General features: G+C 43.4%; 2 protein-coding genes across 2 annotated transcripts; both read left to right on the top strand.

Moving 5' to 3' along the window:
- The first annotated feature begins 610 nt into the window (after positions 1-610).
- vps53 (VPS53 subunit of GARP complex) lies at positions 611-19,931 on the top strand. Its single transcript, XM_029171528.3, has 22 exons — positions 611-769; positions 1,174-1,254; positions 1,776-1,825; positions 1,907-1,973; positions 6,335-6,421; positions 6,873-6,988; positions 7,140-7,259; positions 8,917-8,995; positions 9,095-9,238; positions 9,317-9,459; positions 9,809-9,950; positions 10,439-10,537; positions 11,520-11,614; positions 12,594-12,836; positions 13,626-13,773; positions 13,878-13,960; positions 14,063-14,141; positions 14,258-14,406; positions 14,496-14,565; positions 14,685-14,822; positions 18,464-18,568; positions 18,816-19,931. Exons 1-22 carry the CDS (start codon positions 683-685, stop codon positions 18,984-18,986), a joined length of 2,496 nt encoding a protein of 831 aa, XP_029027361.1. The 5' UTR covers positions 611-682; the 3' UTR covers positions 18,987-19,931.
- Positions 19,932-20,122: 191 nt separating this feature from the next.
- rflnb (refilin B) lies at positions 20,123-22,485 on the top strand. The gene is made up of 3 exons (XM_029171529.3): positions 20,123-20,607; positions 21,053-21,147; positions 21,218-22,485. The coding sequence occupies exons 1-3, from the start codon at positions 20,410-20,412 to the stop codon at positions 21,534-21,536; spliced, it is 612 nt and encodes a 203-aa protein (XP_029027362.1). The 5' UTR covers positions 20,123-20,409; the 3' UTR covers positions 21,537-22,485.
- The last annotated feature ends 392 nt before the right edge of the window (positions 22,486-22,877 follow it).

Genomic DNA, 22,877 nt, shown 5'->3' with positions numbered 1-22,877 from the left:
GCCAGATCATGCTGGGCAGGTAATATGAGGACAGATTGTAAGGTTTCAAAAAATACATGTGAGCATTCCGAGACAGGATTGTCATCACCAGTAGCAGGTACATGTACACGTGTAGCTATTTTTTATCATTTACCTAGAAATCAAAGCCTCCACATGCTGAAAATCAGCAGACCCTAAATCCCTTTTTGAAAAACGTTCTGCTGTTAATGGTGATGTCTTTGTGAGGTGTTGTGAAGCTCTTGTGATGACTTTCCCAGCTCCCTCCCAAGACATAATTACTGTATAGTGTTGTGGAAAAGTAAGAATGACTTGAAAACAGGTGTTTGTACTTTGAATATCAGGCAACATAATACTACATAATTAAAGCCTTTGTTACTATAATCAGGGATACCCATTACTAGATGTTACATTTTTGCAATTATCGACATAAACAGACACATTGCTTTCATCACTGATGTTCACTTCGAACACAGAGAAAGGATCTGACTCAGAAATTAAAATTGCAACGTGAAGAGGGCAACGAGAAATGTTTGTGGATAATTACACTCATAGATACAAATTACAGGATAATTACACTAATTTCCCACAGCCCTCGAAGCACCCTTGTGATGTCATCAAATCTCCCAGAAGCCTCGTCACCAGGAAGTAGTATGCCGACGAGCTCTCCGGTTTTGTTTTGACAATGGTGGAGGAGGAAGAATTTGAATTTGCGGAGGATTTGGAGGCGATTTTGCACCTCACACCTGAGGTGCAGCTGGCTATTGAGCAGGTACCGCTTCAGTCTCGTCACTGCTGCTAGGTTTGTCAGCGTTAGCCGGCCGTTAGCACTTTACTGGTGCTGGCTGGATGTGACGCTACGACTACTAACAAGTACGATACAAAATTAAAACGCTGACTTCCTTAATGTTGACAGTACATACTTATAGAAAACCCGCATAGGTTAAATCATTGCTCATTGTTAACTGATGTTCTGCGTTTTAGCGATGTGTATGTTGTGTCTGCGCTTTACCCTTCAATGAATGTTGACATAAGCAGCACAGTAGCTATAACGTATATACAGTAGTGCTAACGGACACCTGACGGTTTAAGTGACCCATAACAGCCCTTTAAAGGGTGATTTTGTCATGTTGTTGTGGCTTTATATCTCAGATGTATTTGTGTTATATGTGCCAGGTGTTCCCCAGTCAGGACCCGCTGGACAGAGCAGACTTCAATGCTGTGGAATACATCAACACGCTGTTTCCCACTGAACAGGTGACACAGAATCACCACTGGCCAGGGTTTCATTTTGAACACTATCAACAATAGTGTGACCCCTTTTTCTCGTGTGACTGTATGTATGTATGCATGTTACTATTGGTTAGTTGAAAATAATTTATTAACAGTCACAACATACGTTTTAATCTGTCGTAGCAGGTGTTAAAAACATATTACTGTTCTGAACCTTGAGAAGACATCATCATTTAGAATGTAATTAATCTCACTGAAATTTTGCCATGTTTTATTCCTTAGCTATATCTCTGTGTGTGAGTGTGTGTGTATGTATAATATTTATTCCATCTAATATTATCAGAATTTTACCTAAGTGTTTATTGTTAATTTCCTAAACTGACTGTTACGTGTATAGGTTCAGCGTAATTCAATTCATATATGAATGTACACTTCATATCCATGAGGGGTCACTGTAATCCCTCATATTTAACCCTCCACTGTATAAGTGATGACAGTAGTGAGCATGCATTTTCATACCTTTATCTCTCTGTCTTTCTTCCCAGTCTTTAGCCAATATTGATGATGTGGTAAATAAAATCCGCCTGAAGATTCGGTGAGTAGACTTAAATGATATCATTCCTAACCTCAGCTCTGTGTTTGTAATTTACTTTCAGTGCATATTTGTGTTTGACAGGCGTCTGGACGACAACATCAGGACAGTGGTGAGAGGCCAGACCAACGTGGGCCAGGATGGCAGGCAGGTGAGTTGAACTGCAGGTTTTAGAGAAATATGTTAAACTGGTTGGACAAACATGATCGCATTAGAATCATATTGTACATCTGGCAGGACGGCAAAAACGTCAACAAAATGAAAACCAAATGTGTAGTATTTTACAGTTTAGTCTCTCACACACTAGCACAGCATGTAGTTCATGCTTGCCTTATTGAACGGTGGGGGAGATTAACAACCATGTGGATTTGTGCTGCAATGCCAATTTATCACTTGTGGTGTTGAAAAGACCATCCATCACCGCAAGTTTGAGCGATATCTTTGGTTGCTCCGTACCCAGAAAAACATGTTCCTGCCCCTCTCCTGCTCTTTCCTTTCTCTAGATTGCTTCCATGGAAAAGGACAGGATGACTCAGTTTCATTCCCGCTGCTCACACTAGCCCTCTTTACGGAAAACATGTCTGGGAAATAGATTCCTGTATGTAAATACTACAATTTCTGTGAAACCCAGCCTTTTGAATTTTTGCCTCTTTTTGGCCCCTTCTAATTGAATTTGGGTTCTTGTTCTGTCAAGGGGTGTGTGTCTTTAAAGGGAAGGTGCCACCTGATGAGTGAGCGCTAACTCACTGTTCTAACTAGTTGACATGATTAGGTGTGTGTTGTCGTTAGGGTGTCTGGCCCGGTGGCCCTGTCTTTTCCAGCTAGCTACCGTTTAGTAGCGGAAACGCTCTAAATCCCCTCCAGACCATTAACATTATACAGTCACACACAATAATTTTAGTTTGTTTTTCCAGCCCCACTTAGCCATTCCAACATTTCCAGAGGGAAAATCCTTTCTGCAGACGGAAAGATGGAGAGGTGTTCATTTCAAGATGGTGAATGAAACATAAAGGCAGCAGTAGGATAAAACCAACAGAATTAAAGTTGCTCATTTCTGCTCTTAATTGGACAGTCACTCTGCTAAGTGCAAAGCTTAAAATCAAACAACTAGGCAAACCAAGGGTGGAAACATTTATAGGAATGGATGGAGGAGAGAATATAGGAGGAAAGGGAAAGTGGAGGAGAACTGGCAAAAGGTTTGCCTTGTTTTTTTTCTGTAGGAGTCAGAATGCCTTAATTAGACAGTCTGGATGTTCAGACTCTGATGACTTATGGAGCCGGTATTTACTGTGTCAGTGTTCATGTTCACTTTGAACAAGTTATTGAGATCTTGATGTGTTTGCACTGAGTTTACATGTTTGTGCTTCATCATAGCAGCTGGTAATGTTACACTAAACTGAGTCAAGTTGAAGACAGCATGATTGACTGTTATTCATGTTGCTCAGTGTCAGAGAGACTGACTCAATTAGAACGACACATGCTCTGTTCTGACAAACTGTGGGAATCTCTTAGTAAGTATAAACAGCTTTGCACAGATACAATCAAAATATCTGTCTGTAGCTCAGCTGAGCTTCCCACCACCACTCAGCTGTCACTCAACAACTTCCTGCCTGCCTGCTACCGTAGTGATGGAAATACTGCATGCACACCTACTCCACAGTTAGCTGCACTCAACATTATAGTTACCGTTATATGAAAATGAGAGCCGTAAAACAATATTGATGACAAACCATGTGCATATATGTTTATGCAATCAAACATTTCCTATCAGTTACTGCTTGTCGTTTTCACTCCTGTTAGTTAATTGGTGTTCAGCCTTTTTCTGTCAAGAGCAGCTGTGCACAATAGAACAGGCCCTGTCACACTCTAGTAAGGAGTCCTGCTGATGCATAAATTGTCATCTGCGTTTTTCATCGTGGTAATAAGAATATTAGAAAATACTGAATTGGGTATTTATTTAAAAATCTGTCTAATGTATGCCAGTCATGTTAAACCTGCTGGTGATTCATCATACTTTGGTTTCCATTCTTTAATTTCCTCTTCTTAAGCTCTTACAAACTTTTTTGTATTGAGTATTTTGTATTTCACCTAAAATCTGGGCGCATGCTGAGGTACTACCAGTCAGTGCCTCAATTATTTTTAGTCACTTTTTAATATGGCCTTTTAAATCTAAAATTATCATTATTTCATCATCTGCTGCAACAAGTGCCAGTTATTTTACAGTACTGACTGAGTGTTGTTTTTTACTGTAATCCTTTAGATATCATTTAATGCCAAGCTTAGCTGTAATAGAAATGTCATCTTCAAACATCACATGAAGATTTGTTCTGTACATAACCTCTAAAGCTTTTTCTACTGTATAAATTATCCTTATAAAAATGTTTACATGGAGCTCAGGCAGTGTCCCTGCTGTTAAAAGCTCCCTCCTGCTGATCTCATTTATGGTGTTTCACTCTTAACTCACAATTACTCTTTAATAAACCTTTTAGTCGTGCGAAAGTGAAGTGCATCTAAAGCTTTTTTTAGCTTTGAAAAAAAAAAAGGTCTCCCCTTTGTTTTTCATTGCTGTGAAATCGCTACAATGTGTATCATGAAATATTTTAATTTGTTTTTTGAGTGCGTTTTCACATTTAGTGAAAGCAGATAACATCTTGGGCTCGGAGGCGCCTGCTGGGCAGTGGTCTCTCTCTGCTCTCCTCAAGGCTAAATGCAGGAAATGAGCTGCTAGGAAGGCAGCCAGATTGACTCTGCTGAGTCTGCACAAGGGACAATTGCAACCTCAGAGCCTCTGGTCCTGGGTGCATTTTGTGCGCTCCTCCTGGGAACCTCTTTGAAGATTCAGTGGCACTCCCTTCTGTCTAACACTCAGATGATGGGGTAATCACATACTGTAGCCTGCCTTCATTTTCCCAATTCATGTACTTAGCCACCCTCAAGTACAGGCTTTTGGAGGGCATAAAGGTAAAGAAGGATGTGAGCTTGAGTTTGTGGTTGCAGAGCCCTTTGTCTTCCTCATTATCTGGCCTCCAGGGATCTATATCCAGGTGATACAGAGTCAATTAAGGTTTAGCATATTTGAACAGCATTTGAGCATTTGAACTCCCTTTGGAGAGAGAAATGCCAAAACAGTTTTCTTGTTAGTTTTATGGTCCGCCATCTTGACTTTGACTGTGACCACTCGGCACTTTCACCAAGCCTTGCTGGTTGACACCACGTAGCAGGCTAAATGAATCTTCCCCTGAGCTGTATTTATCGGCGTGTGTGTGTCTGCTCAGTCTCGGTCCACTCACATCTTGGAGGTGGCTGTAAAAGTGGTAGATTCCTTGCGCAGCTGGTGCCGGCTGTTAGCATTCCTTGTGTGTAATTTGCCAGACTGTGCATGTGAGTCCAAGGAGAGGCAGAGTTGTGTCTGCAGGGCCGCCACAGCATCAGGCCAAGTGAAGCCAATTACCCAGGCATCGGATGTCGGCAAAATCTCTAGGACCATCAAAGAGCAGCTGCCATGAGAGATGATGAGGAAATATTAGAGTCATATTTTAAACATTTGCAACTGTTTAATGTTACTGAATCAGGTTCGGCTTTATATGCTGCTGAGGCTGCTAATGATCTGTTTAGCCTTTATAGCAATGGCTTTAGTGCTGTTCTTTACTTAATGGCCTGCGTGTTGGCTTAATACCTACTGATGTGAGATATGTGAACAGCTTGTCAATTAGACGACCAATTAGAATGTTTGACATTGCATGCGTTGGTCATGAGCTGGATCATTTTTCATATGGACCCAAGCTGGAGTCTGGTGAAGTTGGGATTAACAAAAAAAACAAAATCTATTGGAAAGTTGACCCAAACTGGCAAATCACAGCACCAGAAAAATGTTTCAACCAACACCCTGCTTCTCACTGGGTACATTATTGTTATCCTCATTTTTAGTCTAAAGTTATTTTTTTATGTGGGTAAATACACTTTAATGAAAACAAAAGAATAATAAATTGCAATTACCATCAGCTACTGACAGGGTTTCAAAAAGGCAGTGGAACATGCCTGAATCATTCACAATGCACTGCAAATAGTGCCATGTCAGCGTATTACTGTACCGTGAGAAGGTAAGAATGTGTTACTGTTTTAGTAGAGGACTAGTTACAGTATTTCATTACTCACTGTCAGCCAGCACATGTTGTACTGTATCTAGAGGGAGCAGATGTTGTCTGAACATCCTGTGAATAAACACTGGCACGGCCATCACTGCGTCCTTTTAATCAACATTTTAATCAAACTGTTCTCATCTCAAAGTTTTTCCTTCCTCCTCACTTTAGCTGCACTTGCATCCGGTTTTCTGACATCATTTTTTCCAAGCTGAGGTTGCTGAAATCAGTGGGATTGTACCTGGTTAGATAAGTGTTTTTAGGGCATGCGGAGACCCATGATTTCTCACTCAAGGAACACATACGTTCACACTCAACACTGCAAAGACGCCTTTGCCATTGTGTTTCATGCTGCTCGATTTGTTTTGTGCAGGCGTTGGAGGAAGCCCAGATTGCTATCCAGCAGCTCTTTGGCAAAATCAAAGACATCAAGGACAAGGCAGAGAAGTCTGAACAAATGGTATGAGTGCGCACACACACACACCGAAGTGACTTATTATTGTCTGTGTGACCCTAAGAGACATACCGCCCATATCCTCCCTCAGAAAAGAGGACGGTGGGGTAAGCTATTAAAGCTGAGGTAATGCACCTTCCATGTGTCTGTTACAAGCAGAGTGAGTAGAGGAAGGATGAAGGGGGGGATTGGCCAGCAGGTCCCCTTTTCAGGAGGCATGTAGGAGTAATTATTCCTCCACCCAATGGGTGTGTCTCCCGTCTCGCTCTGTTTGTCTTTGTCCTGTTGCCCCATCCAATGAACCGCTCTTTTATATTTGCTCGCCTTTTCTGGTGCCTTTCCCGATCTCTGTACCTTCACTTCTTTTTGTCTTCCAGGGAGTTTTCTCTCTCACCCTGTTTTCTCGTCTGTCTTTGATTTTGACCAAGCCCCGTGTTTTGTTCCCATTCCTTCACAGGTCAAGGAAATTACAAGGGACATAAAGCAGTTGGATCACGCCAAGCGCCACCTCACTACTTCCATCACCACCCTCAACCACCTGCATATGTTAGCAGGGGGTGTGGATTCTTTGGAGTGGGTACACTTACATTCTACAGCACGTGTTTTGGATAGTTGTAAGATTAAAGACAGCTCTTCCCAACTTCTGATTGTTAGTATTTATTACTATGAAGAAAACACTAAGATCTGTTTCAGTAACAACAGAAACTCATGTGTTGTGTTTTAGAGCCATGACCAGAAAGAGGCAGTATGGCGAGGTGGCCAATTTGCTGCAGGGAGTGGTAAACGTGCTTGAACATTTCCACAAGTACATGGGCATTCCCCAGATCAGACAGCTCTCTGAGAGGTAACTAACACAGCTGTAACGTATGTGTTTTCACTGTGCTGAACGGTTCCGAGCCAGGCCTGTGCATATATTCCAATGACGCTATTTAGCTAAATGGTTGAAATGTGTCCACGGTGTTTGGCTGAACGTATTTTATGCGCTACGTCCTGTTTATGCAGATATTCACACACAATACAAGAGCACACAAGAAGGAAGAGCGCCGTCATTCCAGTGGTTTTTCCACTGTCAGAGACTAAGTGGACACTTAAGGGTGTGTTTGTACGGTATATGAGCCTCCACATGTACTTATCACTGAGCGTGTAGCTCATGCCGTCAACACATCTGTAAATGAAACCGAAGATCTTTGCAACATGCATTATTTTTTGTTTTCCACCGATTTTAATATGTTTCTAGAACACCAGAATCAGTTTGGAACACATTGGCCAAGTTAATGTTCTAAGCAGCGCTGGTTCGACAAAAACAAAGAATTCCTGTGCTTTTGTTCTTCTTTGTTTTTTTTGAGGTGTGGCAAACGGTGTTCACACCATCATTGACAGCTGTGTGTGTTGGGGGGGGGGTGACTCTACTGGGGAAACAGATTAAAGAGGAAGAAGGAAAAGGCCCAGAAGTATGAGGGCAGGACAGATGTCTGGATGCAAACAGTTAAAAGAAATGCTACTATTCCCAGTGGGGCATAGAGGCAGGGCTGGGAGATAAAAGCACAAAGTACAGATGAAGGGTTTACTGTTTATTGTCCACCAATCCACTATTAATGTACAACCGATACAACAACACACAAAGACTAGACCACTGTATTTTAGGACAGAAGAGAGAATAAAAGAGAAAATATTTCAGCTGTAAAGATTCACATGCATGAATTAAAAAGGAGTCACTCAGTCAAATCTGGAAGAATTTACTTTCTAAATATAACATTTTGAATGTTTCTTGAGGCATCACAGTGTAATATAATGCTATAAAACAAACTTCTGCAGGTTACTGACTAATATGCTTATTATAAGAGCTTTATGTGACAGCCCCCTCTTGACATTTCTGTTTCTGCCTTTTCCTGCTCTAATTCTGTGAGGGGAATTAGCCCTTTGTCCTGACAGCATTTTTCACTGTGACTAAATGGAGTCAGTGCAGCTGTCACCTTTCAACAGGATCAACTTTAATTATTTTTTAATAAGCTTTTTTCCTCACCATTGCTTAATGCTTTTCTGTCTCGCCTGCGCCACTCAGCTGTCACACATGCAGATGGACTCATTGCTTGTCTATAAATACACCGTGTACTCCTGTATGTACAGGCACACGACTGGGTAAATAACACCCACGCAGTCGCTGCAATACAGGCAGGCCCTGCTGCTGACAGCTCGCACAGATGCAGTAGCAAAACAGCTAGAAAACAGAATTCAGCAGCCTCCCCTCCAGACTCGGATCATCTTGTAGAACATTTTGACAATAACTTGTCAGTGTGTGACCCAACAAAGAGCAGTTTGTGTGATTAGGGTCTCATGTTCAGTAGCTGGCCAGAACAGATTTGTCTATTCTTTGGATGGAAATTATGAGAAATCAGCCTCTGGTGTACTCTACTGTACATCATACTTAATATTGTTTTATTATTGTCATGTGCTAATTGAGAAACAGTAATAGGCTATGTGTTGTTTATTATCCTATTTAGAGTAAAGGCAGCACAGAGTGAGCTGGGAACTCAGATCCTGGCAGATTTTGAAGAAGCCTTCCCCTCTCAGGGCTCCAAGGTAAATGCTGAATGCTGTGCACAATTAAAACCCTGATTATCATTTATTTCAGAGATTCTTGAACTGTTTTTTTGCTCTATAAACCTTTGTTTCACACAGAGACCAGGTGGCCCCAGTAATGTGCTGAGAGATGCCTGTCTGGTGGCCAATGTCTTGGATCCCCGCATAAAACAGGAGATAATCAAAAAGTTTATTCGGCAGCACCTCTCAGAGTATCTAGTGCTCTTCCAGGAGAACCAAGATGTGAGTGATCTAAATATGAAACTGTGTCATTATTATCATAATGTTGGTACATATTAAGGACCCTGTCCTGTTGAGCAGGTTGCGTGGTTGGACAAAATCGACCGGCGCTACGCCTGGATCAAGCGGCAGCTGGTAGATTACGAAGAGAAATACGGACGAATGTTTCCTGAGGAGTGGTTCATGACAGAGCGCATTGCTGTGGAGTTCTGCCACATCACCAGGTACACACAGGGACACACACAGGACTTATATCAGTAATGTGTGTTAAAACTGTTTTATATCTTGTCTCTGCACAAGGGAAAAAACTGTAATAAAGTTAAAGTTTTAATAGATTGTAAAGTGAGCCACACTGGCATAGCGTGCCTGACGTGACCCCGAGCTTTGGTTGGGCTGACGTAGGTGGCCTAAATGAGCACTGACCTAGTGGCCACAATGACCGTTGTTTTCCCTTTAACCCCATGAGAGAAGAAGTGATCAGCTGAGAAGCAAAACAAATAAACTTGAACTAATGTGCATTAGCATAAAGGACCGTGACAAAGTGGATCACTGTTTCTTGCCTGTGTTCGTAAGGGTGGAGCTAGCTAAAGTGATGCGAACACGGGCCAAGGAGATCGAGGTGAAGCTGCTTCTCTTTGCCATCCAGAGAACCACAAACTTCGAGGGTTTACTGGCAAAACGTTTCACGGGATGCACCTTGACCGACACACCTGGAGTAAGGAAAAGCACACACAGCCACACAGGACATGGTTGGAAGGTGTGAAATAGCAAATTAGAGCATCAATCCTATTAATCTACACCCACAATGTGCAGGTGTGCTAATCTCCGGAGGGCTTTCTTGCAGCGTAAACAAACAGACAGATTGGTGTCATTGAGGCTAAACATTTATTTGCAGGTTCTTGCCACCGTTAATGACACTTAATACACCTGCTGAATAGTAGCTTGTTGTATTTTACACTCCCAGCGTCAAATCCTGAGTAAAGCCTGTAATCCAGGTCAGGTTCGAGTGTGGCGTTGGGAGTGCACTTTAACTTTATCCTCAGCATTATGCAGATAATCTGTCAAGAAATTATAGTTGGTTAGGAAAAGTCTACGCATCTATTTCACCCAGCTGTTAAACTCAGAGGTTTCCTTACAGGATTATTAAATGGTATGTAGAGAGAGACTGAAAAGAATAGAAGAAATGTATTTGTCTATGTACAGCAAAAGAGGCCGGAGAGCCCCCTAGAGCCAACGAACCCCTTCTTGGAGGAGGAGCCCGGTGAGGATGTGGGCACAGAAAAGGATGACGATTTAGCCAAGGTAAGTGGATCTGGACTCTCATGTTCCTCGCTGAGGTTCTCCCACGCCGGGGTCACATTGTGGGCTGTCTGATTTTCAATAGATGGAACAAAGCTTAATGAGACAAATGACCTGGCGTTGGCTGCACAAGTGGTAACATTGTCCGGCTGAATAATAAAGCGTGAAATGTCATCCAGTGAGTTTTGATGCATTTGGCTGAATTAAGGAATTCTGCTGCTTCTTTTCTCTCTGTTCCTGAGGTTTCTATTACTTTTTTATCCAAACAAAGTGTTTTACCTTGCCTAACCTATTGATTAGGTCTTTTTTTTATAGTGGTAGATTTCATCTTCATCTGTCCATTGAAATATTTTTGCTAGAACTCTACTACTCTGCTCTTTTCTGTTGAGCTGTACTTTTTTATTTTACAGCTGGCTTACTGTGGGTTTGCAGGTTCCTCTGAGGTTATAGTTATGAAGTCTTGTTTTTTTTTGGAAGGAAACATGTGTGCCTGCATCCCAGAGAGTATTCCTTACTTGCTGTGCAGTCGTAAACATCTTTATTTACAATATGAATCATTTTTCGCTGGTCCACAAGACTTTTGCTCCGCAGTCTAACGGGTCATTTAGCATTTTATGATTTCTGTGCACATCTGTGCAAAATTACATTTGATATCTGACAGATTTTTGTTTAATGCTCTTCTTATTAACTTCACCCTTATATAACTGTCAACTTTAACATCCTTGAGCCAGGTGGGACATAGTGCATGAACACACAGCTGTGCTAGTATACAGTTACTTTGTGCCCCACAGATGTTTTCTTTTTCAAAAATTGTTGTGCTCCAATAAAATAAATGTCTGGTACATTTAGTGGATTTAATGAAATGGCAGCTAAGGTATTTTAGGCATAAAAGGTTTTACTATTTAAAAGGTTTTATACAGAATCAACCTTTCTACAATTAGAACCTGCAGTTTCTTTAATGAGCCATTTTCCTCTGTTCCCTAAGCCCAGGAAACCGAAAGCTCCAGACAACCCTTTCCACGGCATTGTCTCCAAGTGCTTTGAACCTCATCTATACGTCTATATAGAGTCCCAAGACAAGTGAGAAACACACACACACACACACACACACACACACACTCATACAAGCAGACAAGGCCAAATTGGGTCGTGGTTTCCAGACCCGGAATCAGAAGCAGGTTGTGTGTAAAGCTGGCACATGCATCCATTTTCCGTTGCCCGCTCATCAATCAGATCCCCCTCCTCCTATTCTGTTTTATTGCCTCCTCTGTCTTTCCATCTCTTGTTCCTGTACATACCTCTGTCTCCACTGTGGCAGAAATGTTTCCCATTAGCTGCACGACCACAGACGCTGGGAGAAAGTGGGAGAGGGGTTATATACTTGCTACCACAGCAGATCTGCCTCTTTTGATTCCACCTTTTTTCTTTCTGGTAATGCGTCGTCTTCGACTGAGCCTCTTGTTCTTCCTCCTGCCTTACTTTCACCTCTCCTTCCATTTTATTCTCCGGCCATTCTTCACTTTTCTCAGCCAGTCATGGGGGTCACCTCTGAAACCGAACACAGTTCTGAGTCTGCTCGACTTGCATGTTCTTCCTGGCTTTTAGCTCCTGAGCGTGTTAACTGCTGATTATCTAACTTACTGTCTAAGTGGGCAGGGTCGACCTGGTCTGTAGCTACAACCTCATTTCAGCTCAATCCTAAGTCCTAAACAGGCAGCAGCCAGATCAGCTTGTCCCCAGTGGGACATAGAGAGAACAGTGGCTTGCTTGTTTTGTCCTTGGCTTGAGTTCCAAGATTCAGTAGAACTGGGCCACACCAACTGTCTCCGGACCAGTTCACTGCAGTATTGAGGACTATGATAGGCTCAGAATACTTTCCCCTGTGTATCTATCTCTATTTGTGTGCTTTTTATTTTAATTACAGTTTATCTAAGGCCCAAACATATGTTGTTACTGTTTAACACTTCTTTTTTTTATTTTCATACCTCTAACAGAAACACCACTCTACTGTATGTGTGTGCTTGTGTGGTTTTGACTGTACGTTTACGGGCACCTATAGGAACTTGGGCGAACTGATTGACCGGTTCGTGGCGGACTTCCGAGCCCAGGGCCCACCCAAGGCGGGCACAGAGGAGGGCGGAGCGGTGCTGCCCAGCTGTGCTGACCTGTTCGTCTACTACAAGAAGTGCATGGTGCAGTGCTCCCAGCTGAGCACCGGAGAACCCATGATTGCGCTCACAACTGTCTTCCAGAAATTTCTGCGGGAGTACGCTTGGAAAATCCTCTCTGGCAACCTGCCAAAGTAAGACGGGTTCAGGTTTGGTTAGAATGAACCCTTTTAACACTTTGTGTTGCCATTGTTGTTGTGTTGCCTATGCTGGTGCTATGAAACCTTTAGCTTCTCACGTGAAATACAAACTAATATCTTTTCCACAAGCTGGACTCTTTGTAGCATTTATTGAGTCGTTATTTAGTTTATTAGGAGTCAAACCTTCAAGCACCATCCTTCTGATTGAATACTCACTAGTATTAAGTCAGTAGTATTTTTAATATTTAGCTATTTCTGTGAGTGCGGATAATTATGTTTCCTCAGCACTCACACAAAAACGCACACAAACAAGTGTGCCACACCCGTAGTGGTTAATTGTTTTGGTAGAGTAATGGGCTGTTCGGATGTTTGCTTTGAAACTTAATGTTCTCAGTCTGGTGTGCCAGAAGAAATCTGGGGTTGGTTACGTTGTGGCAAAACCTAATATGCAACCAGCAGAAACAACTATGTTACCAGCCGCTGACTGACACCAGCAACGGGTTCTGTCTCTGTGTCAGGGCCTGTTAATTATTTTTTTGGCAAATGGAGCCTGCCCGTTTTGAGACCTCTTCAAAGGTTCATTCTCACAGTCACGTCAAAGCTCAGCATCTTTCATCTGTGTGTAATCACTCCAACTGTGTCTCACTTACTTTAAATGGCATTTGGTAGTTTATTTTTCACAAACTGCTGATTTTGGATTTATTTTGTTGACCCTTCATTCCATCTTACAGTGTGTTATCTGTGGTCCCGTGTGTTTTAGTGCTGTTTCTTCTCTGCATCCAGGTCCAGCAGTAACAGCGGGGGTCTCACCATCACCAGTCTACTGAAGGAGAAAGAGGGCTCAGAAACTGCGAAGTTCACTGTAGATGAGCTCTGTCTGATCTGTAGCATCCTGAGCACTGCGGAGTACTGCTTAGCTACCACACAACAGGCATGTACACAGGGTCACCCACAAACAGAGAGATACACAGAGCACCGCTTTGCAGGAAACGTTATCTGTGTGTGTGCGTTGATGTTTTTGTTTGTGTGTCTCAGTTGGAGGAGAAGCTAAAGGAAAAAGTAGATAAAATCCTAGTGGAGAGAATTAATTTAACTGGGGAGATGGATACATTTAGCACGTAAGTGACAACTGCAGACCCACTTTTGTTTTCCCTATTAAATATATAGATGTTTTGTAAAGACTGTGCTTCACCAGTGTCTTTTATTTTTTTTGTTCTCAGTGTGATCTCAAACAGTATCCAGCTCCTTGTTCAAGACCTCGATGCTGCATGTGACCCTGCCCTTACTGCTATGAGCAAGGTTTCTTTTTCTGATTGTTTGGTTTATGTGTCTTTATCCTGTGATGTCTCATTATGCTACATCATTGTGTGTATTGCGTTTAAAGGAACTGACACTCATCCTCCACTCTCTCTCAGATGCCGTGGCAGAGCGTGGAGCATGTCGGCGACCAGAGTCCATACGTGACCTCAATCATCATGCACATTAAACAAAATGTGCCGATCATAAGAGATAACCTGGCGTCCACGCGCAAATACTTCACACAATTCTGCATCAAGTTCACAAAGTACACACATGCACTTGTTTGTATTTTGTTTTATCCACAATGTTAATCGTCTGAAACTTCTAATGATGTTCCACTTTTTCTTTCTTCAGTTCCTTCATTCCTAAATTCATCAACCACCTGTTCAGGTGTAAGCCCATCAGCATGGTGGGAGCTGAACAAGTAAGTGCTTGTTTTTCCACGTATGTTAGTTATAACATGATTATCGCACCAGTAAGTTAATGCATTGCTGTGACATGTTTAATCTAAGTGTTGTTATATGTGTTATATTTCCCCACTAGCTTCTTCTTGATACACACTCCCTGAAGACAGTCTTACTGGATCTGCCCTCCATAGGCTCTCAGGTGCTGCGCAAGGCACCAGCCAGCTACACCAAGATAGTGGTGAAAGGCATGACTCGTGCTGAGATGATACTGAAGGTGAGCAGGACGGAGCACTTTAATATTATTTATTCAGGCCCGCAGCTCTTCCAGTACAGTATACTGTATGTAAGCAGCTCCCAGTTTAACCTTCCTTAGGTGAATGTTGGAAAAACACCCAGCCTTGCTCGTAAGACTAGTTTAAACAGTTTACATCTAAAGGAATGCATGGATTTTAATGCCAGCTCAAGTTCAGTTCTAAACACAAAATAGTACAATTTAAACATTTAATCACAACCTCTCAGCCGTAATGGGACACTTTAGACTTTATGACATTTAACTTGGGTGGTTAAATTCATGTCCTTTTTACAACTGACGCTTGAGTCTTTGACCTTTTATAGGCTCTGAACTTTACATGGACCCTTAAGTTATTTTTCTTTATCTCTTGTTTGCCCTTTTACTGATTTAGTGTTGAAGCTCTGACATGTCTAGTTAAACATGAACTTTGCTGTTGATGCTAACACTTGACCAAGAACAGTCTGACAGAACCTTCAGCCGACTGCTTTTTCCCACTGATTGAGGTTCCGTCGTAAAAAGCAAGAGTACACCGAACAAACATCTCTGTGCCGAGTGTTTGCGGTTTGACCGGCGAGCCAGCTTTAAAATGTTTGTCTTGACTCACTCAAGTAGCGGTTGACCTTTAGCCAAAATAGAGGTGTGAGTGGGTAAATAAATAAGTGCATACAAAAACACAGACTAACATGCAGGTCAACGTGTACCTCGGATATTGTTTTGAGCCCAGATTCAGCCACTTACTGTAGCCTTGAATTAGAAATACTTCAGGAGAATCTTGAGGACACTGGTATGTGTCCACCGCAGATGAACCACTCCCTTATTAAATGTCCCTGGAGTTTACAGAAATGTACACACTCAGATGCTTCAGCCTGTCCTTTGATTTCCACTGGACTCCCCGAAGGCCTTGTTTCCTTCCTGAAGTTTTCTCTGACCTGATGTTTATAGCAATCATTGTGACCTGGTCTAAACATGGCATCCCGCCCTGCCTTCATGCCAAAAAGAGCGAATAAATGGCAGACACACAGTGAAATAGCTTTCATTCATGCCATTATATAGTAATTACTCTTAGGCTCTGCCTCTGCTTGTTTTCAACGCTGTCACTGTCCACCAACCCTTCTTACCATCTTATATTAGCCTACCTCTTCTACCTGTTGCATATGGCCTTTGTTCCCTGCTCTGAATCCATAGATGTGAATTTCCACTCATCCGCCACACACTAGCGGCTCTCACATTATAGAGTTATAAGGACACGTTCACATCAGTAAATGACTTTGCTTTTTTTTTTTTTTTTTATTGTTGAGTGCCAGCGTGTTCCTTCAGCTGGAACGTGAATCTGTTGGGCTTTTGAAGTACTGTCCCAGATGGAGGTGACGGTGCGTGAAAGCCTTCAGATAATTCATGTGCATTACTGTAACAATCAGAGCACAAAGTAGTCCCATACTAGAAGGAAACCCCTGATGGCAGACATGATATGGCTAAAGTCTCTGTAATACCCAAGAAATGATAGATGTCCATAATAATAGTCCAGTCATAATCATGTGTACGATCATATAAATAAGGTGCAATTAGGTGTAACATTGTTCCACTGGTAACAAAAAGTCAGAAATTGGTCAGTTTTGACTCCTGCAGTAAAATATTTCCTCAGTGGACGTTTGTTGCCCTTGGAAAGAGACAAACGGTGTGAGAGAAGACGAGCTGCAGTGCTGTGGCAAGCATTTTAGGTATCGACGTGGTTCATGCTCAAGGTTTACTCACTGGTAATTGGTCCGTCCTGGCTTAGGGCAAAGCCTCTCAAGGACAAGCTCAATGAAAGGTCAGTTGGAGGATCCCTCCGTCTAACCTCAACAATAGTTTGGACTTACACTTTTTGATGCCGTGACTTGAAAATTAATCTGGTGTCCACTAGGAAGGAACACTTCACTAGGACGACTGAGAGCTACTGTCTGTTTGAACACTTTATCTATAACCCAGCTGCTCTCATCATTATCTTGACTTGAATTGGGAATCTTGTTTACTCAAGATAGATCTCTGGGCTTGGGCTATTTTTCAGTCCTCAGCTCTTTGCTCTCTTTTTTTTTGTCTAGTCCCAGAGCAGCCAAACATGCCGTAAACACAACATTGACATATTATCACCTCATAAAGTTATGTGTTGGCCAACAGCTGCTTCCACACATCCACACCGACTGACAGATACATTTATTTGGAATTTGTGGCGTCGACTCCTGGTGGAATTAGCTTCTAAACTGCTATTTTTTCTTAGTTTAAAGTAATAGTGGCCAATTTCCTAATTTGTAAAAGCTCTTATTAGTCAAAGTTGTAAGCATTAATCAGAACAATGCTAAGAGATGCTAAAGCGGTTCATAGAGCTTGGGAGATCAGTTGGTTTGATTTCTGGTCACATTACACACACGATTAATGTTAATTAAAATTGATAACGTATTATGTAGTAATTCAGTTGCTAGAATTAACCCAGTACACTTTCTGTTTGCATTGGTTCAAGACCCCTCATATATTAAGGTTGTTGTCCAACATGCAGCACAGTGAAGCTGTATAAATTACACTTGTCTAGATTGTGTACATCTGCCCCTCTCGGCCACTACGATGCCTATGAGACGTGGCTGTTTTCCACACTCCTCCTGCCCACCCCACCGTAAGTCTCTCCCTTACAGTACCTCTGAAGTTCTCGTGTGGGGTGTATGTCAAACACAACCCCCATTTCCACCCTTTTCAGTCTTAATGCCACCCCCCCCCCTTTTACGAGGTCCCTACAGGCTTTTCCCTTGGCCTCGCTCCAGGACAGTTGCTAAGTAAATCACTCAGTCAGCAAGTCTAGTAAGCAAAGAAAGTCCAAGCGCTTCCCTCTCTTCCTGCTGGTTCTGAATTATCAACTCGCTCCCGTTGGTGCTGCTTATCTTTTCTTTTTATTTATTTTTTTCATCTTTTTTGAGCAAACCACAAGTAGGAAACCTTTTAATAAACGACAGATTGGGCTGGTTTGAAAAAAGATAAGGAACCTTGTCCAATTCTTCCGTGTGCACATGTCAGACATGTTGGTCTGCCTGTTTTGTAGCGACTGGAATCATTTGCTACCCGATCCATTTTTTCCAGTAAGTCTTTATTGTTGGGGGGGGCAACCAAGAGAATTCATTCCAGAGAGACCCTGTTAAATATTTTTTTTCCTGGTCTGACTAAAGCGACATTTTTACCCAGACCTGCTGTACCCGCAAAATAATTACCAGTGGAGCTAATTCTTGCTCGCGTGTGTGTGTGTGTGTGTGTGTGTGTGTGTGTGTGTGTGTGTGTGTGTGTGTGTGTGTGTGTGTGTGTGTGTGTGTGTGTGTGTGTGTGTGTGTGTGTGTTCGTGTGTGTGTTCGTGTGTGTGTGTGTGTTCGTGTGTGTGTGTGTGTATAATTGGTGTGTATAAGGAAAAAAGTGAGGAGTGGGATCCTAAATATAGACCATAATCTCGACTTTGTTTGCGACTGCTTGGTTCTGCCAGATGTAACCCCCCCCCCCCCAGCTGGGACACAGCCTCCCCATGTGGCATCATTTACAGATCTCCTGGGTCATCCCATCATGGTTCACAGTGAAAAAAAAGTTGAAAATGGAATTCTACTCTTGCACAGGTGGTGATGGCCCCACATGAACCACCGGTGGTGTTTGTCGATAACTACATCAAGCTCCTGGCAGACGGCAACCCCGAAACCTTCCAGAAGATTCTGGACATGAAGGTCAGTCGGTTTGACCGATGCTGTCAATGCATCGGCTTAATACCACTATTTAGATTCACAGCCATAATAGTGTCGAGCAATGACTCAAATGTTAACTAAAACCGTAAAATGGCGACAGCTCATGGCATCTTCTGCCACTTCGCCTCTGTTTTGTTGTGCAGCTCGTTGTCCAGTGCGTTGCTGTGAACGACCTCCCTCTTTATCGTTTCCAGTGTCCTATTGTTGTGCCTGCGTTTTGTGTGTGCAGGGCCTGAAGCGCAGTGAGCAGAGCAGCATGCTGGAGCTGTTTAGGCAGAGGTTGCCCACGCCGCCCTCCGGCGCCGACGGCGGCCCCTCCCTCTCCTTCAGCGCCCCCACCCCTGAGCAGGAGTCCTCCCGCATCCGCAAACTAGAGAAACTCATCAAGAAGAGACTGTGAACAGTTGCACTCTGAAATCAGAGCTTACAAAATGGCTGGAGGAAGAGTTCATCCTCCCCTTTTTTGCAGTCTTGATTTCATTTGACAGCGTTTTCTTACTAAACATGTGAAGAAACTTTCCCCAGTTGCTGCTCTTATTAACTGTGTTTGTTACTTCTGTAATTTCCCTCCTTCCTCTTTTATGACACTAATGACTGGACTAGGTACCATTGTTGCATTGTGTTCTTACACTCAGAGGATGTGGAGCTGTTAACTAAACTCTGCTGTGTCTCTGGGATGACTACAGTCGGCCTGATGTTGATTAAAGCTGATGTTTTAGAGTACAATGCATTCTAATCACACTCCCAGTTTCTTTCTGCTATTGTAATTTCAACTGAGGGATGACCACGCAGCGTATCTGCATCTCTGCCATCCATTAAAGTGGACATGCGTCACAGGTGGTTATGTTTCAGTGGCCGGTGGTCTGAACTGAACCACTAGCAGGTGTTCTCTGCAATGAAGGGTCATTGGATTTCGAGTATCTTCAAACATAAAGACGTCTTTGTTTTGAATTATGAATCCCCTGAGAAGAACATGTAAATTATGACCAGTTGACTAAATGTATTTGACCTGGACATGTATGTAACATGGGTTTCTTTCCTTACTGTATGGTGGAAAAACAAATCCTGTATTTGCACTGGCATATTTTCTGTAAATGAAGTGAGACGATGTACATCTATGTCTGTACTAAACATATTCCATTCAGACACAGTGTGACAGCTTTATTGTGATACTTGGTGATACTAGGTGCATTCCTAAGCAGTTTCTGGAGTAAAGGTTAAATCCCTGGTTATAGAGGTCACTGTTCTTCTTGTGGACTGAATTAACACAGCTGTCCTACCTGTCTGTCTTTGAACTGTATGTTAAACTGGCACTTGTTGAACGAGTAAAACATGCTGCAAGATGTTTTTTCTCTTGTGCTTCATAAGTTGGACTGCACAGTACCGGGAAAACACAGCAAGCTGGTTCTACCGAGGTTCCAGTGCTGAATGAGAACGTGGCTCGGTTCCCTTGACCGGCCCGGTCCGCGGTTGCGGCTGCTCCGCTGTTCCGTCCAATCAGCAGCCGGCGAAGCCTTCAAAAGGCGTCTCCTGCGCCGCGCGGACCTGAAGCGAGCCTCCTGCGCGCTCCGCAGGTTCCCTCTCATCCGCGCAGCGCCGAAGTACATAAACAGCCTCCCATCCTTCTGCTCACATTCACTGAATGCTGTATTTGACCTGAAAACCACGTTTTAGTATCCGTGACGCGCTGAGTTGGAGGCTCCGGGACCGGAATCGGCGCCCGGAACCCGCGCGCGCTCCGCGGGCGCTGCCGCGAGCCTGGAAGCGGTCCCTGTCGCAACGCGCGCCTCGCTCCCCGGAGTTTTGCAACTTTTCAACTAGAAATGGTCGGCAGGTTGAACTTGCCGGATGTATGTGAAGAGGACGCGCTGGACATGAGCGGCAGGGCGGAGAGAGGACTTGACAGCCCGGACTCGGGGTTGCCTCCGAGCCCGAGCCCCGGCGCCTGGCTGCTGCCTGCGTGCGCGGACAAAGCCGGAGGCGTGAGTCCGGGGTGCGAGGACGAGGGCCGGGGCTCCCTGGTAGGTAGCGGGCTCTGCCTTATTATCACCCCCGCTTTAACGGATGCCTGTGAGCCCCCTCTGGAGCAGCACAGACAACTAAATGCTGCTGTTTTTTTTTGTTTTTGTTTTAAATCCATGGATGTTTTATAACATGAAATGTGATCTGGAAAACTCGCCACATGCATGAGTCGAGTGGTGTATGGATTTGTTTATGGTGCTAAGTGGAAGCGAATTAGTGCTGTCTACAAGTCACGCCATACGCTGGTGTTTGTCACTCCCTTAAGGCTGCATGTATTTAAATAAGCCAAATGTTTGTGGAAGTTAATGGCACCCATGCAGGAATTCGCTGCACGTTCTGGTCAGCTGAGGAAAGTGGGTCACTGCAGCTCTGAACCACACCAGCGAGAACGTGCCCAGTTCGGCTCCTCGTGTTTTCACTGTGAGGCTGAATTCTTCGTTGCAGGTTGTGGTTTTACCCACTGGATCTGTGCCGCAGCTTCACCCCTTCTCCTTCGGGGAAGGCATCGCCCTGGACCCCCTGCCGCCGAAGGAAATCAGGTGGGCTGGATTTGATAAGTTGCCCTCCGATGCATGTACGGTACCAGCGACTCTGTCCCTCTGCACACAGATACACGTCCTCGCTGCAGTACGACTCCCACCGCCACTTCATCCAGGACGTGGCGCTGCAGCCGTGCGGCCTGGGCCTCCGGCGCTGCAGGCAGACCATCGTGGCCGTGCCCCACAGCACCTGGCGCCGCTACAAGACCCAGCTGGAGCTGGAGCCCCGGCACCGGCCGCAGCGCTTCCGGACCACCACCATCATCTACCCCAAGAAGACCAGCGCGTGCTTCACCACCGAGCTCAACTACGACTGCCGCCGCCTGTCCAAGCGCTTCCTGTCCAGTGTGGAGCTGGAGGCGACTGGCCACAGGAAACTACTTCAGTGAAGGGTGGGGGGGGGTAGTGTGATCTGATGCTGACTGCCACTGAGCTGGTGTGTTGTTTGTCACAGTTGTGCATCCTGTTATACCTGTCCCCACAGACGCGATATAGTATCTCTCCTGTCATATTACAGATAGCAGAGATGACAAGACAAGTCCTGAATGGATGACATATCCATTCAGTCCATGTCTTGATATGTTTATATCCGAGCCAGTGGATGACCTGTCACTCGGAACAGATATTTCATGGATGGATTCCTCACAGGTTTCCACAGGCGTAAACATATTTGATTTATTTTATTGACTGCATAATTGACTCGCTGACGGAGATGAGCTTTTTCACGTCGTGTGAAGTAGCTCAGGGGTCCGGATAGAAAAGTGTTAAGAAAAAGGCATTTGAACTCATCGCTAGTGTTTGGACGCACGCTGAGAAGTCACTAACTTGTCCACACTGTGTGAAGGATGTGGTGCAAACACTTCACACGTTTTGTTTCTTCACAGGGTATTGTGTACAGCCAGAACTTTCTGCACGTTAGCACGAACTAAGCTCTTCCCAGGCCTTTTTCTCTCTGACCAGCCTTTACGGCTGTGGTTTATACTGTATTATGTAAGTGTGCTTTCATCAAAACAACGTTCCTGTTCATTGTGATGTATAAACTGATAGAAGCAGGTAGCATAAGTGGTTGTGAGTGTGGAGTTTACTGAAGAGTGGATCATACTTTTGATGAGCTGCATTCCACTGCTATTACTTCCTTATGTGTGAAGGTCTATTTATTTGGTTGAGGTTTTATTGTCTGAGATTTTATAAGCTTATTAACAGGTCTCTCCATGATCATTGCTTATACAGTCTTTATGATGCCCTTTGTGCCCTATTGATGTATATGTTGGTGCTTCTTTTTTATGTTAATCTCCCATTCTGTGCCAGTTTTAAATAAAGTGTTTATTGGTTCATTAACTGTGCATTTTTAATGTGGAAGGATTTACCCTATTCTACAATATAGCAGCAAATAAATAAGAATTAATGGTTTAGAGTTAGTGAAGGTTAAATGAGTTTAAATGCAATCTGCTTCGAAATTGAAGAATAATAAGTGCAGTCGATCTCTTCAGGTAGGAAAGTAATTTATACTTCTAATCTTTTTGAGATTCACTTTTAGCACAAAGTGTAGTGTGACTCTAGCTCCCTCTTGCGGCAAGAGATAGAATTGCTATAGTGGGTTATCTACTAAAATGTTGATAATAAAAACACTACTTAATGGCAAAAACGATCACATAATTGAGACAAGAACAATACTTATAATATATAACATGGAGTGTATATTCTGTTCGGTCAACAATTGAGCTGATTTT

Source organism: Betta splendens, chromosome 13 (assembly GCF_900634795.4).
Source record: "Betta splendens chromosome 13, fBetSpl5.4, whole genome shotgun sequence".
NCBI classification, from domain to species: domain Eukaryota; kingdom Metazoa; phylum Chordata; class Actinopteri; order Anabantiformes; family Osphronemidae; genus Betta; species Betta splendens.
The sequence above is the reverse complement of the archived record's forward strand: the minus strand, read 5'-3'. Positions and strand labels throughout refer to the sequence as shown.